General features: G+C 43.8%; 2 protein-coding genes across 2 annotated transcripts; one reads left to right on the top strand and one right to left on the bottom strand.

Moving 5' to 3' along the window:
* Positions 1 to 5,838: 5,838 nt before the first annotated feature.
* On the bottom strand, positions 5,839 to 7,116 carry LOC146542246 (uncharacterized). The gene is given in 2 exon segments (XM_085214074.1): positions 5,839 to 6,555; positions 6,637 to 7,116. Coding segments are annotated over 2 exon segments (1,197 nt in total).
* A 3,920-nt stretch (positions 7,117 to 11,036) lies between these two features.
* On the top strand, positions 11,037 to 12,026 carry LOC146542247 (uncharacterized). The gene has a single exon (XM_085213394.1). It carries the CDS (start codon positions 11,037 to 11,039, stop codon positions 12,024 to 12,026), a length of 990 nt encoding a protein of 329 aa, XP_085069520.1.
* The last annotated feature ends 6,334 nt before the right edge of the window (positions 12,027 to 18,360 follow it).

Here is an 18,360-nt window from a genome sequence, read left to right on the forward strand (position 1 = left end):
GTACACTGTGCACCAGTGAACACTCCTCCACCTGTCTGGAAACAGGGCCTCTCAAGTCACAGTATTGATCATAGTATTCACTGATTGCTTCTTGTACACTTGAATTATAAGTCATTTTATTAAGGACAGAAGTAAGAGCAGTTCATCTAACCTGTCTAGGGAACTGCCAACTGCAAACTGGAGGAACAATTCTAAAAAAATCCGCTTTTGCCATGTTTTTATCTTGCAGTTAATGTATCCATGCCTCTGCGGTCGAGGTAGGCTTTCCATCAAACTTCCTCATATGTTACAGAATCACAGAATCACAGAATTGTAGGGGTTGGAAGGAACCTCTAGAGATCATCGAGACCAACCCCCTTGCCAAAGCAGGAAAGCATGCCAAAGCATGTTCCCTATGGTCATGCCAGTAAAACCACAAGATGGCACATGGTGTTAACCCACTATATCCCCTTTCTCAAGCAGAGGAATGCTTACTTCTAATAACCGAGACACGGGTCCATACATGTGGGAAGTAGGACATATTGTCTTTGAATTGCTAGAATTTGTGGGATGGCTTTTTCTGGGAGCTTAGACACTAGACCATAGTGACAAAAAGAGATTTTCTTCATATAATCAAATGGAAGACAGCCCATGCACTGCTGCTTTGTCTTCATCTATCCTGGTCATTGCTGTCAGTGTTAGCATACAGTGATGGAGAACTCAGTACACATTTTTGCCATATAGGTCACAAGAACTTGACATCATCTGGATCTTGCGATAACTGCTGTTTGTCCAAGTCAATATTATACATCATCTCGAGCATGGCTAATTCCCTCTGGTATTGGACACCCTTTTCCATGGCTGTACATTTGTATGGGTAACAAACTAGATCTTCCCTGAAGAGCTATTTTTCTTTCACTGATGATAAGTGTCACCTCTGTAGGGTAAATGCTTATGTCTCTTTTCTAGTTGCTTCGTCAACGCCCTCTTTCCTAGAATGGGATCTCAGCTGCCTGACACTGAATTTAAGCTACTGGCCCCTTTAACTCAGTATTGGAGCTGTCTGGTGACAATATCCAAGTAAGATGACAGCTGAAGTAGAATCATAGAGTCACAGAATCATAGATGAAATCATAGAATTGTTTGAGTTAAAAGGGATCTTTAAATGTCATCTAGTCCAACCCCATGCAATGAACAGGGACATCTACAGGTATCTCATAGTTAAGTGTCAGACAGATATTGCCTCTGTTCTGACTTCTTCCTCCTCTTCCTTCCACTCTTGTGATGGCTCTGCTTCATCCTCATCTTCTTCCATTCAGGAGTTTATGTCCTTATTAAACTAGCTGACATTCCCAGATGTTTTTTTTGTGTGTGTGTTTGTAGGAGTCACTGATACTGGCACAGGTTGGTTCTCTGGTTGAACTGCAAAGTCTGTCACAGTGAGGGAAGTAGCAGAAAGGCCTGTGGCAGAGGTAAGAGAGTCCACAGGGCCTGTTTGTGAGGGTTGGAGCTGTTGTGGGAGCTGGAGTGACCACAGGGATAATCATGGGTGCTGGAGCCTGTCATGAATGTCAGGAGTCGAGGGCCTGTCATGAATGTCAGAGAAACTGCAGGGCCTGTCAGTTGGGCTGGAGCAACCTCAGAGCCTATCACATCATCACCTCATCCAGAAACCTCTTCCTCTCAATAGTATTGAACTATTCATGGGCCTGCACCTGGCATGTTGCAGTGTCTCTCTAGAATTTCTAGGGTGACAGCACACTTCTTCCAAATATTTTACTAGCTTTTCTGCAATTGTTCAAGGGTGAAGTTTGAAAACACTGGAGCTGCCCACTGTCTAAGGAATCTGCCCATGGTACCTCACACTCCCTTCTAGTCATAACTAGCTGGCCTCAGGACAGTTCTCTGAATAGTAATTTTAAATGGTTTAACTTTAAATAAGACGTAAAAGATATTCAGGAGATTAGGAATATACTGGTTTGAACATACCAATGATACTCAAAATTCTCAAGAGATATTGTAAGTAGCCTGAAGGAGAAGGGGAAGCTGTAGGAGCAGAGGAGGTTGCAGAAGCTGAGGAAAGTGTTCCCTCTTATTTAACCCAACTGACTGGCTCCCCACAGAGAAAAGGTGTACATGCTAATAGTTTTCCTGAGTTGGTTCCTGAAGTACAGAGATGGCAGTAGTGTCAAACAAAAATACCATATTAGTCTCCCAACCAGTAGTTTCATCATCTCATAAAAAAGTGTTACACATTACAGCAGAATGTTCATTTTAATCTGGTCCCCAGAGATGGTACACAGCACAACAGGTAAGGTGGTAAATAATAAGAATCCAAGAAAAAAAAATCTCTGAAAAACTAAACAAAACAAAACACAAGAACCTTAACATTGTGAACAACTAGGCCTGTTAACTTACTATAATGCCTTTAACAGTTCTACTTCAACACACTCTGATCAGATCTGCTGTTATCTGAATGCTTTGGACCCCACACAGGGTGCCAAGGAATTTTTGTTGTTTAACTCAGAAGGCAGCTTGGCACCACACTTGTCCTGTGGCAACATGGCACCCAAGAAGAATGGAGTCAGACAAAGGGACTTATTTCTGAAATAACCTCACAGACAGCTGGGCCAAAGGGCAGAACATTAAATGGGTCTATCACATCTCCTACCATGGACATACCTGAGGGAAAATTGAATGATACACTCACTCTCCCCAGAGTATAATACGAAAAAAATTCAAAATGAAAACAGAAATCCCACGGGCTGGTATAAAGACAATTTAATAGGACAAAAAACAAAGGAGAAATAGTAATTATGATAAGATAATATACACAACAAGTGGTACACAATGGTGTTGCTTACCACTTGCTGAATGATGCACAGCCAATTCCCAAGAAGTAGCCCATCCTGCCAACCAGCTTCCTTAGATTTATTGGTCTACATGATGTCATATGACATAGAATATCTCTTTGGCCAGTTTATGTTACCTGTTCTGGTTTTGTTCTCTTCAGCCTTACTGTCCTCCTCACTGACAAGGCAATGTAAGGAACTGAAAAGTCATTGATTTAGTGTAAGTACAGCTCTGCAAACTTTAAAACATTTTTGTATTATCAACATTATCCTCATTCTCAATCCAAAATACAGTAGCACACCAGCTGTTAAGAAGAAAGTTAATTCTATCCCAGCAAAAACCAGGACACATACATAGCTAGGATCATTAATTTCAAAATATGATAGTTTCAGAACTACTGATTTAAATAAAAAAATTTCCAGTCTGATGCTTTGTAATTTGGAAAAGAAACTAAGTCCTCGGTATGGAACAGATTCTGACAGTTTTACTATCATTTTTCTTCAGTATCCTCTTGTGTATTCAATTAGCCTTTAAGTGACTACCTTATGTTCTTCATCTTATAGAAATGGCAAGTAATGAAAAAATGTGAAGTTAAAAATAAACAAAACATATTGCTATGACATTTGTTCTCATTACCTTCACACAGAGAGCTTGTTATATTCTCTTTCTATAGGCCCAAGGATCATAAATTTCCCAGTAGTTATTCACCTACAGAGAAACCCAATGACTTTAAGACAACATAAAAGTCAGCCCTGGCTTTATCTCAGATTCCCATTTTCAAAACGTTAGTATATTTCTTTACATAGTGGACACATTCTAATGACAAATACATGAGATATCCCAGTGCTATTTTTCTAGAAAGGCAGATTAAGGCCTATTAGTGCACTCTTGGCCTTGATGGTACCAAAGTAAGTAAGAGAAAATTTCCTGATGACCAAAATTCTACCCAAGTTTCACTGGGAGTGCAAGGGTCATATGATTCTGTACTCTGTTTAGATGTCTGCATGTCCTGGTTTAACCTGGAAAGCAAATAAGTACCATACCTGCATTCTGTCACCAAAGAAACTCAGGAAAATGCATTGGTATTATCAATTGTGGCATACAACTTCATTGCCTTTGACTCCAGTTTGTGTTGAAGTTCTAGCATGTCCAGCAGGGCAGTGCTCAGTGGTGGCCACAATAGTCCACTATTAGCCTCTCCAGTCTTCACTGAACTTTTGCACTGGCCATATGGGTTGCTGAAGGATGAGAGTATCATGATGATTACTCCTTGGTCTTCCAGCTGACAAATTAGTTTATGGATGGAAATCAAGGAGTCCCAACTAGTGTGTTGCTGTCACTGGTGCACTGCTGCAGTAGCAATCACCACCTGTTGTTCTTCTGCTCTTAGTATATGTCACAACAGAATTGATCTTTTGGCAAGGTAGACAGCTCCATCTCCAGGACAGCTATATCAAAAGCCCACCAGTACCCTTTATGGTTAAGTACCCTCTCCTGAGGTAGTCTATACTGAAGATGTGCAGATCATCTGATCGAATCACAGCTGTGTGCCTTTTGGCATTCATTCTCAGTTAGGCTCACTTCAGTCCCTAGTACAGTTAGCTCTTGGAAGCCCCCTGTACCTCCAGAAATATAAATGAGTTCCACCCCTTTGTAGTTTCATGGCATTAGGTTACATTTTTCATCAATGTCCACTAGAGCATTATACTCCTTTGGTTCTGATGTGCCAGGTCATTGAATCCATACAGTCCTATAAACCCAAATGCCCCTTTCCTCCATCTGGCTGAAGCAAGGACCCCTCTAGTCCTGATTATTGTATACATTACTTACTTCTTGCGTATGTGAATCACAGAATCACAGAATGGCCAGGGTTGGAAGGGACCTCAAGGATAAGCATCTCCAACCCCCCTGCCACAGGCAGGTCCATCAATCTCCACATTTAATACTAGACCAGGTTGCCCAGGGCCCCATCCAATCTGGCCTTGAACACCTCCAGGGATGGGGCATCCACAACCTCTCTGAGCAGCCTGTTCCAGCACCTCACCACTCTCTTTGTAAAGAACTTCCCCCTGACATCCAACCTAAATCTCCCCTCCCTCAAACCATTTCCCCTTGTCCTCCTGCTATCAACCCTTTCAAAGAGTTGATTCCCCTCCTGCCTGTAGGCCCTTTAGGTATTGAAAAGCTGCAATGAAGTCACCTGCAGCCGTGTTTTCTCCAGGCTGAACAAGCTCAGCTCCCTCAGCCTGTCTTAGTAGAGGAGGTGCTCCAGTCCCCTTATCATCTTCATGGCTCCTCTCTGGGCCCTCTCCAACAGCTCCCTGTCTTTCTTGTACTCCCCAGTCTCCCTTTGACTCCAGTTTGTGTTGAAGTTCTAGCATGTCCAGCAGGGCAGTGCTCAGTGGTGACCACAATAGTCCACTATTAGCCTCTCCCCGTGAGCATAAAGCCTCCCGCATCTGAAGCAAGAAAGCCTCACCTTAATCAGGTGGCCTGTAGTATTCTCCTATCACCAACTGGCCTTTGTTAGACCCATCCCTAATTCTAACCCACCCGCTCTCAACCTGTTCCTGACTGTTTCTCAGAGGGAGCTCCTCACACTCTATCCACTCTTTGACATAGAGGGAAACTCCCCCACCCCTCCTACCTAGCCTATCTCTTCTAAAGAGCCAATAGCCCTCAGTGGTGGTATTCCTGTTATGGGAGTCATCCCACCATGTTTCCGTGATAGCAACAAGGTCATAACTTTCCAAGCGCATCTCCGTTTCCAACTCATTCTGCTTATTTCCCAGGCTGTGTGCATTGGTATAAAGGCACTTCAGCTGGGCTATCCCTCTCACCTCCTTTATAGAGGATCAAGGATCCCCTAGAACAGCAGCATCAACACCCCCCTGCCCTAGTCCATCCCTTTGTACTTCACCATCATCGCCCATCAAGTTCAGTACAAGCCCTCAAACGACCTGCTCAACCCCAGTGGCCCTGATTTTGCCCCCTTCCCATTCATACCTAGTTTAAAGATCTTTCATTGAGTCCTGCCAATTCCTCAGCTAAGATTCTCTTCCCCCTCAGAGACAGGCTACTTCCATTTGCAGCCATCATGCCAGGTGCCGAGTAAGTTGCCCTGTGGTCAAAAAACCCCAAATTCCTGTGTTTGCACCAACTTTTAAGCCATTTATTTATGAGGTGGGCTTTTTGGTACCTCTCAGTATCCTCCCCTGCCACTGAAGGTATAGAAGAAAACACCACCTGCATGCCTGCTCCATCGACTACCCGCCCCAGTCCCCTGAAGTCTTTCTTGATAGCCCTAAGAATTTTCTCAGCAACTTCATCACTGCCAGCCTGGACTATCAATAAGGAGTAATAATCAGAAGGGTGAGTCAGTCCAGGAAGTTTCTTAGAAATGTCCCTGACCCTTGCCCCAGGGAGACAGCACACCTCCCTACAGGTAGGGTCAGGCTGACATATAGGGCCTTCCATTCCTCTCAGCAGGGAGTCACCTACAACAACCACCCTTTTGTCCTTCTGGGTGGAGGCAGTCTTGAGGCGTGGTGTCGACCACTTTACCCGAGGCAACCTCACAGGTGGACCTCCCTCCACACCCCCACTCACCTCTCCCTCAAGTTCCAGGGCCTCAAACCTATTGCAAAGGGGTACCTGGGGAGCCGAAGATGGTCGGGATGGGGGATGCCCACCTCGTCAAGCCAGTACCTGTTTCCACTCCTCCTTTCTCAAATTGTTGGTAGGGAGAAGAGAGGACAGGAGGCTCACTGCAGCACCGTCAGCCTGCCAGTTCCCCTCTCCCACGTGCCGTTTCCCCTCTCCCACCTGTTTACGAGGCAGCGGGGGGTGACATTCTCCATGTGGTGCCTCAGCTACACGCCAAAATCTTGGGGCCGATAGGGACTGACACCACCAGTCAATCTCCTTCTCACACTCTTTTATGGTCCTTAGCCTCTCTACCTCCTTCAGGTCAACCACAAGGCTGAGTAAGTCATGTAGTTGGTCATATCTTACACAACTACCACCTCCATTGCTTGGCACTGCAAAGGCCAGGTTTTGGCACTCGTGACAGCCAGTGACCTGCGTACTAGCATCTCCTGTTGGGGCCTCAGTCTGAGTCTCCATACTTGTCTTAGCATCAGCTATCCTTTCAAACATACACAGGACCTCAATCTGGGTCTCCACGTTCTTTTTGGCAGCAGTCTTTCTTCTGCGTGAGCATGCAACTTCCGTCTGGGTCTCCACAACTTTTGTGGCGTTAGCCTTCCTCCGAGGTGCAGCCATCGCAAACCAGCAGGCACACTAACACTACTAGATAGTCTTAATGAGGTGTGCCTGATCAGTCCCGCTCTGCTGCCAGTAGTGCTGGCTCTGCCCTCGCCACATTGCCAGGTCGTTAACAGAAGCCCGCGCACTTATCACTCATCTGAGAGTGATAACAACCGTCCTTGCTGGGGAGTCTCGTGTAGGAGTGGCTTACTGTTTCTCCTTGATAAATCAGCCCAGGTGTTTCTCACAAGGCTCATTATCAAACTCTGAAATAAGATGAGACCACCTACTCATTTAGAGGACTGCCCACTGGAAACTGGATCAGCCATTTTCCTGGAAGAGCCTGTTTTGATCTTTTTTTTTTTTGTAACTCATATGTGCCTCCATGTATGGTGGGTTTTCCATTCCACTTCGGCATTTACTCTTCCTGGTCACACAGTTAAAAGCACAGGTTGGCACATGATATGTATCCATTATCCCTTCTCCCTACACCAGAAAAACACTTTTGGTAGCTGAGATGCTGGTCCGTACAGGTGGGTAGGAAAATATATACCATTTGAGTTGTTGGATTGCTTGATAAAGTATCTCTACAGCTGAAACAGACGAGTGGGGAGGAAGAGAGACTTTCTTAGTATCCTAGAGTTGGTCAGCCTGTTCATCCACTGTTTGTTCTGTTCATTTTTTCAGGCAATTACTGCTAGTGAGTATGCATATGATGATGGTGAACTCAGTACAAACATCTGTCACATAGTTCTAATGCTGTCTGGATTTTGGGACAATTGACTGTGGGAAGGTCAGTATTATATACCACCTTGAGAACATGCAGTTCCCTCAGATACTGGATACCTCTTTTTGTAGTGGTACACTTGATTGGCTGACATGTATTATTGTCCCTGCAGGGACACCTTTTCTTCCCAGATGTCAGGAGTCACATGCAGAGGGAAAGAGAAAATATCATTTTTTTGCAATTACTTTGGGAATGCTCTCTGCTCTCAAGAGGGATCCCAGCTACCTGCTTCCCATACCCACTAAATCCAGGCTATCCCCACTATCCCAGCACTGGAGCAACCAGTTGACAATGTGCTTGTCTGGGCAGTAGATAAAATTTTTCCTCATATCTAACAGCTAGGGATAGGCAATAAGTAGTTACTGGCTCATTTATAACCTCTGCCTCTGACTTCTATTCTTGTGATGGCCCCCATATGGAGCAGCCTTCCTCATCGTCTTTCTCCTTCCTTACTAAACAAACCAACTTCCGCTTCCATTGTTTCTGCTTTTGGATAGAGGTGATGGTTACCAGCACACGTTGGTACCTTGGTTGGGGTGGGTCAAATCCAGAGACAATTTTTTCCTTTTCAGCGTTCTGTATAGTGTTGAATGGGTGAAGACCAGGCCCCAGCACAGTGCAATAAACTGTAACTCTTTGAAATTTCCAGGATTAAGCCATAGCTTTGCAAAACATACAGTCAGCTTTTTAGGATTCTATACTAATTCAAGGTTGAGTTCCAGACCCATGGGAGGTGACAACCATGACAGATACCTTCCGATGTCCTCCCCCACATCTTATCATCCACAACCATCCTGCCTCAGGGTAGAATTCTGGGTTGTATTTTTTAATAGTTTCTTAACTATAAATAAAACTGGAAATATATGCAGGAGGAATAACAACAAGATCACACATGTTTGAATATCCCATGTATATTCAGAATTGTCAACAACTATTTTAGCTTGCCTAACGAGTGTCAAGATTTTGCACAGTATGTTCCTGAAGCCTGAGAATGATGGCACCATTGAATACAAATACCACGTTAAACACACGACTGAAACAACATAAGAACATCGTATATACAAACTGAGAAAGCCATAAAGAAACCTAACCATGCTGTAAGTGATAAAAATCATGTCACATGTTATACCACTTGGTGCTAACACTGATGGGTTTAACCACCTTGACATCTGAAGCTCCCCAATACCCTCTTGGTGGCTCACCGTTTGGGTCTTGATAATACAGATGACATTTATCACCCTGACCATGGATGTCTACACACCCTGGGCCAGAGTGGGGAACAGGGATACTCATCAACTACTTACATATTGTGGATATGTGCCTTCTCACTGGTGATGCTAATCATACTGCCAGGGGTCAGGAGTAGGTCACTGTCCTTACTAAACTTTTAAAAAATTGATACAATGTTCCATTTTCTTGTCAGTAGAGAATTCTTGACTGCTATCGCTTTTCAAGTCTAATAGAGAGCGGCTTATCAACTCCATCTTCTGATTCCTTTAGGACTCTGGAATGAATCTTGTCGGATCTCAGGAATATGTCCAAGGCTCCTCAAGTGGCCTAAGGCTTGATCTTCATATGATGGGAGACACTTTGTTTCCCAAGGTAATTGTCAGTGAAAACTGGTCACTTCAGCATAAGGGACTAGCCCAAGAGTACTGTGACTCTGTATAACACTCTGAGAGATTCTTAAGTCACGGGAGAGTGACTGATGTCATTTCTTTTAATGTAATAGCTTTCTCAACCAAAGTTTCTCAACCAATCCTGGAACTGGGCCAAGAGAAGGCTCCAAAAGTCCAGGCACTGGGATCTGTAAATAGATATATGCACAAGCCTAGGGTAGGCCCCTTCTCTCCGCACCTGACACCCCCATTGGCGGATCAGGGGCTGGATCCAGGACTGCTAATGTCTCTCCCCCCCTTCTCACCCAACCGTTTTTCTCTTTCCTCCTAATGTTGCTAAGAAAGGTTTCCCAAAAGCTATTAAGTAACTCAAAGCTTAATTTGATTTCCCATAAAACTACACAGCTTAGGTAGATATACATCTGAGAGGTCCAATCCCTACTGGATCATGGTTCTGTAGAGATTTCTCTTTAAAGTTGATGTTTAGGTATGGTCTGTTTTATTTCATCTTAATCCAATCCGAGGTGATTCACAAATTTTACCGATTCCCCCCCACACCGCTAGAGGTGAGTTGTGACATTCAGGAAGAAAAATATAACCAGATTGATAATGGAAGATATTTATGAAAAGCATCAGGATCATGCAGACAGAAGAGGAATGGGAAAGATTGACAAGACATTCCTGAAGCAAGCAGAATGCCAAACCCATTTTCTGCATAACAAACCAGTGAAAAATCTACAGTATACTGGTAAAGAAATAAAATATATAATCAGGGTTGATTTAATCTCCTTTAATCAAGGAGAGATCTATGCACTGATGTCAAATGTAAGGCAAAAGAGGTAGAAAGGAAAGAAAAGGAAGATTAAGCAAATCAGGAACTGGAAAAAGAAGAGTAAGTTATGGTAAAATAGGAAAATAAGAGAATATCTTGACACTGGGATGGGTGCTGTGGGGGCGGACAGCCCATGGCAATGTCCCCAAGCAACAGGCTGTGACATCACCGGGTGACGGATTGTGACAGCTTTGCCCTCACTGCTCATAGTGGGGTGCCGGCAGAGCCTGGCTCAGTCTGGCTCGTTCCTGGACCGTGCTGAGCAGCTCTGCGAGGCTTGGAGGTCGAGCAAGGTTTTGGCTGTGCTGTGCCGGGTCGTGCCTGGGGCTGCTCGCAGCATCTCAGTGCCTGACCCCGCAGTATCGCTCCTGTTTCCCCGGCCCTGCCCAGTGCAGGCAGCCGGGACCCCACTGAGCGCACCCGCAGCAGCGGAGGTGAGTGGTGCGGGGACACCTGGGTCCCTCAGGGCAGCCGTGGGGAGCCTGGCCCTGTGCCAGCGGGGAGCACGAGACGGCCCACTCATGGGCTTAGGAGGGCTTTCTGCTGCAGAGGGGGCTGCGGAGGACTTCGACACCCTGGGACAGCCAGTGACCGTGACCTCCCTTCCTCTTGCAGGGCGAGACACCACCTCTGCAGCTGCCTTGAAGGAGAACAACTCGTCATCCTCGGTTCTCCCGGCCCCTGCAGCGAGAAGACCATGGCTGCTGAGGAGGCGTGGACGTGTCCTGTCTGCCGCGATGTGCGGCAGGACACGGCCTGTGTGATTCCCTGCAATCACACCTTCTGCCTTGGCTGCATCCAGCGGTGGGCGAGGCTGAGGGACAGCTGCCCGCTGTGCAGGACGGCCATGCAGACCATCCGGGTCTCTGTGCGGGGAGACAATCAGTACGTGGACTGCATCGTCTCCCCGCCCGCAGTGCCGGTGCCCGTCGGCTTCGGCACCACCACTGCCACGGTCCCTGACAGCGACGAGGACCTTCTTGCACCCCTTCCACCACTGTCCCCTGAGCCCATGAACGCGGAGCCGGAGAGAGTGGGCGGCCTCCTGCTGGAGGAGTGGGCGGCACTTTTCAGGGGGCGACGGGACATCCTCGACCCGGTGCTGCCCTGGCTGGAGCAGGAGTTGCGCCGCAACGGGGAGCTGCGCTGGTGGAAGATCAGCTGGCTAAAGAGCATGATCGTGGCATTCCTGTGCCAGGTGGGGCCGGACAGGGACGTCCTGGTGGAGTGCACAGAGCACGCCCTGGGACCCGTCTCCGCACCGCTCATCGACGGCCTCATCGCAACCGTCGAGAGCCGGTGCGGCCAGGAGGCCCGGAGGCTGCTGGGCATCGAAGATCCCAGCGCTGCCCAGGAGCAGCAGGACGGCCCCGCGGCCCCGTCCGCTCCCGCCGCCTCCCCGCGAGACACCGTCGCTCCCAGCGCCGTGCCCTCCGGCAGCTCCGCGGGTCCCGACGCGGAGGAGCTCCCCGGCACGTCCAGCGGGGCCCTCGGCACAGGTCCTGCCGAGGAGCCGGGTCCCGAGGCAGCCGGTCCCTCCGAGCAGCGCCGCAGCCGCGGCCCCTCCGCTCGCGGCCGGGGCAGGAAGCGCTCGGCTGGGGGGCCCCGGCGCCCCACGAAGAGGAGGGCCGGCAGCGCCCAGCGCGCTCCTCCGCCCTGCAAGAGGCGGCGCCCCCGGCGCCTCTAGCGGGGCTTACCTGCATTTCCAATAAAAGATTAAAAGGTAGCAGCACGTGTTGTTCCCAGTGTCTGTCCTTTCCGAGGTTCACCCTTCACACACACTGTGCCGTACGAGAGCCGGTGCTCTCTGCACCCAGTGTGAATGTGCCACCGTTAAACAAACCCTTGTCCTGGGCCTTTTGTGGGGTGTGAGCTGCAAATCACATAACCGTGACACACGCTCATGGACAGACTGCAGTATCATTCATGTTCAGCTCCACTTCTCAGTCCTGAGTCCATCTCTATTTTTATCTCTTCCTAGCCGTATCATGTGCCCACCGAATCAAAGATGATTCACCATTATGTTGCCCATCCAGACCTACCTGTGAACCTTCAATCCTAGTAGCCCAATCCAGCTGACAGTTGTTTGGATGTACTTCAATGGCACAACCCTTTGGTACGTCAGCTGCACATTTCTGGCACTCGGCATAGCTTGCAGCTGCACAGGATTTCTGGGACTCTGAGTCACACACGCTTTCGGTCACCTGGGCAAACCCTCTGCAGATCGGGTCAAATTCTTATCAGCCAGCACGTGATGCAGTTGCAACCCAGACTCAGGCTTTATAGAAAAGAGGACGAGTTCTTGACCTTAGAAAGAAGATGATGGTGGAGGCATCCTGCCCACCGGGGGATCATATTTCTGTCCAACTGCAGCTGTGGCAGTCTGAGCCCCAGTTAAGACTTGCAGCTGCCTGGTTTTAGGGACAGTCTCCCTGTGCTGTTACACTTCCCTGTTCCACGACAGGTGTCACGTCCTCCTGGCAGCCCCGCACGTGGGCACTGGAAACACTGCTGGGTTTAACCACCCTGCCAAATGGTGCTCCCCGTATCCCCTTGGTGGCTCAGCGTTTGGGTCTTGACAACACAGATGCCCTTTATCACCCTGACCATGGGTGTCCACGCACCCCGTGCCAGAGTGGGGCAGGAAGAAGGGCACAGAGGTGCACATCAGCTGCTCACACAGTGTGGATTTATTCCCTATCATTTATGTCATACTCATGTCTCACTCTTTCAAATCCATTCTCATTAGTCACACCACTTTTCACATGCTTTGATATAATCACACAAATATCCTTCCCTTTGTCTATAAACTATCCCTGTGAATTGACCACTGCATTAATTTAGTCCTTGACTTAATTTGATTTAAACTACCATAACAGTCCTTCATGTCAGGAGAGACGAGATGCAGTGCTGGACTTTTACATGCTGAAGCCAATTCTGGTTCCATCACGAGTGTGCTTGCCTGGTTCCATCATTGCCACACTTGCTCAATTCCATCAAAAACAAAACCTGAACACATTCAATACTCTCAGAAATAGGAACATGGTGGTTTGATCCAAAGGATATTCAGAGTCCTTAACAGCTACTGTAAGTAAACTGGGGAAAAAAAAAAGGAAAAGTGAGCGAGGAAGAGTGGAAGCAGGGGAAAATATTTCCATTTGTCTTCTCTGTAGCCTAACTCCCCGAGGAGATAGAATAGAGAGCGTAATTATTAGTAGTTTCCTAGATATAGATACCGAAATATGAAGATGACTGTAATGCCAAGGACAAATACTAAATTAGTCTCCTTATTATTAATTTTATTTTATCCTAAACCAGAGTTACACTGTAAAAGAAAAATGATAACCTTAATCCAACCCCCACAGATGCTTAACAGCACAACAAGGAATATACACAGCAAGTAAGGTGCTAAATAATGTTGTTTCAATAAAAGACTCTGAAGTATCTCCAAAAATATTAAGAAGAAACTAACATTGTGACTAGCTAATTATTGAACTGCTACAACACTTACAAATTTCTTTTTTAACAGCCTCTGATCAAATTTGCTGTTGTCTCAACTCTTCATGCCTCGTGTTGCAAGCCAAAAAAGGCTGTTGTGGTTTAACACAGTGTATAGCTAAATCCAAGCAGCTGTTCACCCACTTCCCTCTCCCAGTGGGTTAGTGAACTAAGAAAAAAAAACAACAGCAACCAAACAACTAATAAAGTTGGAGTCATGTGTTGAGATAAAAAAACAAAACAAAACAAGAGAAACTGCCAACAACCAAAAAGCAAATATGACAAATATATTCTTACACAGAAAAGAAAAATAGTAAAACAAGTGACATACAACGCAATTGCTCTCCACCTGCCAACCGATGCTCAGCCAGTCTTTGAGAAGCAACAGCCAACTCCCTACAGTTTTTAGTGTTTATTTCTCATGGTGTCATTTGCTATGAAATATTCATTTGGTCAGTTTAGGTCAGTTATTCTGGTTCTGTCCCCTCCCAGCTCCTTGTGCCCCCTCAGCCCACCTTGTTGGCAGGACCATGCGAGAAGTTGGAACATCTTTAACTCTGTGCAGATACTGGCAGCAATAACTAAAAAATATGTATGTTATCAACATTGTATTTGGAAATGCTGTTGTCAATTATAGGCATTTAAATTAGGCAGGGGAGCACCTATCCCAGGAGTGGACTCCTTCCCAGTATAGTATCTCTGCATGGCTGTTTCTGGCAGCCTCCTATTTGAAAGCAAAGATGTTGATAGTGTACAAAAATCTGGATATCTGACTCTTTGGGGAAACACAAGATGAATGTGAAAGAAAAATTCTGAACTTGAGAAGGGTACAGTATGAATGATGGGGAAAGAGGAAGATGGGAGAACAGAGAGTTACTTCTAATTATAGCAGTTAGTGAAAAGCTTGATTTACTGTGGTAAATCAGAGTAGGGAAGAAGAATCACACATTTGGCTGAATTATGAGACACTCAGATGTATCAGATTTTGCCCAATAATCTTTCATTTCGATAAACCAGGTTTTTTCATAAATTCCCTTTTCCTTTTTTCTTTTTATTTTTTTCTTGTGTTTCTTACTTTTGTGTGTGTGTCTGCATGACTGTGTATTCCATTACTGTTTGTTTTCTTGAAAGCTTTTTCTCACTGTGAAATTTTCTATGGTGTAATGTACCATAAAGGTAGCCTGCAGAGTTTGTTGTTGTCTCAGTTGGGGGGCAGTTGCTTACCTATAGTTCACGGGAAATTCAGATCATTTAGGAATTTTCGTATCACCTACTAAGAAGGAATACACAGAAAAGGAAAGAAGAGGGGCTAATCTAAATGTCATTCCTGTGGAAAGTGAGGAGGGGTTAAGTACTTAGTTTCTTTGTTTTTATTCAGAAATTTCTTCAGAGGAAAGTTGCACTTTTATATTAGGGTATCATTATTTTATTATTAACTTGTTAACTTTGTAATATAACATTATCTAATAAACAGTTTAGAATTTTAGTAATAAGTAGTTTAGAATTTAGAAATTTAGAATATTAAATATCAGAGCAATATTTATACCATAGTGGCCTTGTAAACCTAGTACGAATATTGACCTTGTTCATAGAATCATTGAATTACTCAGGTTGGAAGGGACCTCAAGGATCATCAAGTCCAACCGCAGCCTAACCATAGTACCCTAACTCTAACAACCCTCAGCTAAATCTTATCTCCGAGCACCACATCCAAGTGGCTCTTAAACACTTCCAGGGACGGTGACTCAACCACCTCCCTGGGCAGCCTATTCCAATGTTTAACCACCCTTTCTGTAAAGAAGTGTTTCCTAACATCCAACCTAAATTTACCTTGGCGCAACTTGAGGTCATCAGTTCCTACTGATTCATTGAATGTATTTTTCCCTTGGTTTATATTTTGAAATGCAATTGTAAATTGTTAATAGACTTATGACAGGACTTTCACATATCCACCAGCATGGTATAAACATCCACAAGAATGTGTGATAAACAGCACTGTTTTGGGGAAACTGCTCAGGAATTAATCTATTAACTTTTTACTGTAGGAGATACATTAGGATGTTAACAACCTCAGCTGTTATTTTATTTTAAACCTGTTTTTGTTTTGTTTTCTTTTGTTTTTCCCATGAAGATTGCTTGGGAAGTGGATTTGGAACAACTTTACCTACTTTTATCATAGGCTATATCATATGACATAGGCTGTCATATTTGTCTTAGTCAAATTTCAGATTAGAAGAAGAAAAGCATGCTGTACTAACGCTTTTGGAGGGGTAAGCTGTACATAGGTACGTAAAGTAACTTTTTCAATTTGTTGAAAAAAAAATCAGTACTACTGGAATACCAAAGTTTGATTTTGTATAAATCCATTCCTGTCTTTCAATGAGGTCATGAAAATCCTGCAGATTAGTATCATCCATGAGAACCATAGGGGAAGACTGAGAAGTCGATGTTGGATAAACTCTTATGTATTTCAAGACCACAACACATGTTTTTTAGTCACTGTGTTAGTTTACGTTCAGTTCACATGAAAGATCATTTTTTAATAATTTCAAATCACATTTATTACTCAATTACTGAAACTCTGCATTGTAGTTTTTTTAAGGTGACTTGAAATGAACTTTTGCCATCAGGAAATTGTTTAGCCATTTTTCCTTTGAAACATGAAGTGGAATTTAAATGTTATTTTACCAAACTAAAAATCCCAGAATGTGCTATTTATGTCTACTTGCTAGGGTTCACACCTAATGGTTATTTCCTTCCTTCCTTCCTTCCTTCCTTCCTTCCTTCCTTCCTTCCTTCCTTCCTTCCTTCCTTCCTTCCTTCCTCTTTCTTTCTTTCTTTCTTTCTCTTTCTTTCTCTTTCTTTCTTTCTTTCTTTCTTTCTTTCTTTCTTTCTTTCTTTCTTTCTTTCTTTCTTTCTTTCTTTCTTTCTTTCTTTCTTTCTTTTTAATTTTTTATCATTTCATTAAACTACTGTATTAGAAAAATGAATATTCTTATACTTTTGTAATGCTTTTGTGCAGTTTTCTCAGAAGCAATACAAGAAAAACATAGATAAAAAACTGGTAATCCTGGAAGTTGAATTCTCCTTCTGTGTTGTAAAATGGGCAAAAAAAGTCTACCAAATATAGTTTTAGGATGACTTCTTACTCAAGAAGAAACCTCTGGTTGTATAATAGCAGAATCAGCTACAGATGATTTCAAAATTTGCAACAAATTGTGACATGTGCTTCTAAAGTAAAATGGGATAAAGTAGTTTGGTGAAAATTAATTTCTGATTAGTATAGAATGTGAACAGAAGACTTTGATAAAAAATTCTCAAGAGTATTATAACTTCATGTTAATTCTTTTCTTGAAGCAGGTTTTGAAAATAAATTCTGAGATTAAGGACAACAATGACAACAGAAAATCTTCCCTTATCACAGTAGTTCTAACGGCAGGTGAGTTCTAAAAACTGTTTATGAGCTAAATGTCCAAGTAACATGCTAGCTTGTAATGTTACTTTTACAAATGAACAATATGGTAGAGGACTTATTTCCAGATAAATGTGAAAAACTTAGCAACAAATAATGACGTTGTTTATACATATATCAGCTTTTTGTTAAACAAAAGTTCATTTAGTACTGCACATAATCTAACAATTAGTTGTAATCCAGTCTCTGAGTTTAGCTTTCAGGAACACTGATGAAAGTTTTGTGGCTAATTGTCAAGATCTCACCATATGCTGTGGTCCTGATGAGCCCACTGCCACTGCTTGTCCAATTATGGAAAGCTCTGGGAGTAAGAGCTTGTGCCAGTTAAAAATGTCACTAGAAAATTAAAGGCCAGATAAGGGTACTTCTTTTGGATGTGTTTGCTGAAGATGTGGGGACGGAGGATTTAAATCCAAATGAGTTAAATTAAGTAATAGAAGCAGTTATTGTAAAGCAGTCTGGATTTGCCTACAGTGTGCAAAGTATACACATCCTCATCTATGCACAGTCATGAATCTTTATGATGGAAAATCTTTCATGCTTATTTCTTACTGATCTGTCTACATTTTTCCTCTTAATAATTTTATTGACTTAAGAAAACCTTATGTATGATAAGCTTCATAACAGTAGAGTCTATTAAAAGGATCAAACATCTTATTCCTTTTAAAATTAAACCTACATAAAGAAATTACTTCTTTTTTTCTTCCAATTAGTTACATATTTAATTATTGCAAATCAATATTTCCAACATTTTGTCTTCCATGGTATTTATAAGAATATTAAGTTATTTCTGCTCTTCCATGCATTCCCTCTCTTGTTTTTGAGACAAATTTGATCAATGCTGCTTTACTTTAATGGGTTTTGGCTCAGGTATTTGGCTGAAAAGTTTTGAATTATTCATACATTCAGCCCTTTTAATTTTATGAGTCATTTCAAAAAAGTGAACATATTCCACTTGTGGAAAAAACTTTTAATGGCCTACAACAAGACATAAGTTTTGGAAGTAAAAATGAATCACTTTATTTTGGCTGCTTGACTTGCAGGACAAAGG

This window comes from Meleagris gallopavo, chromosome Z (assembly GCF_905368555.1).
Source record: "Meleagris gallopavo chromosome Z, MGAL_WU_HG_1.1, whole genome shotgun sequence".
In the NCBI taxonomy this organism is placed as follows: Eukaryota; Metazoa; Chordata; class Aves; order Galliformes; family Phasianidae; genus Meleagris; species Meleagris gallopavo.

Excerpts from the sequence above, each read along its gene's own strand:
- LOC146542247 (XM_085213394.1), top strand. The coding sequence starts at position 11,037 with ATGGCTGCTGAGGAGGCGTGGACGTGTCCTGTCTGCCGCGATGTGCGG.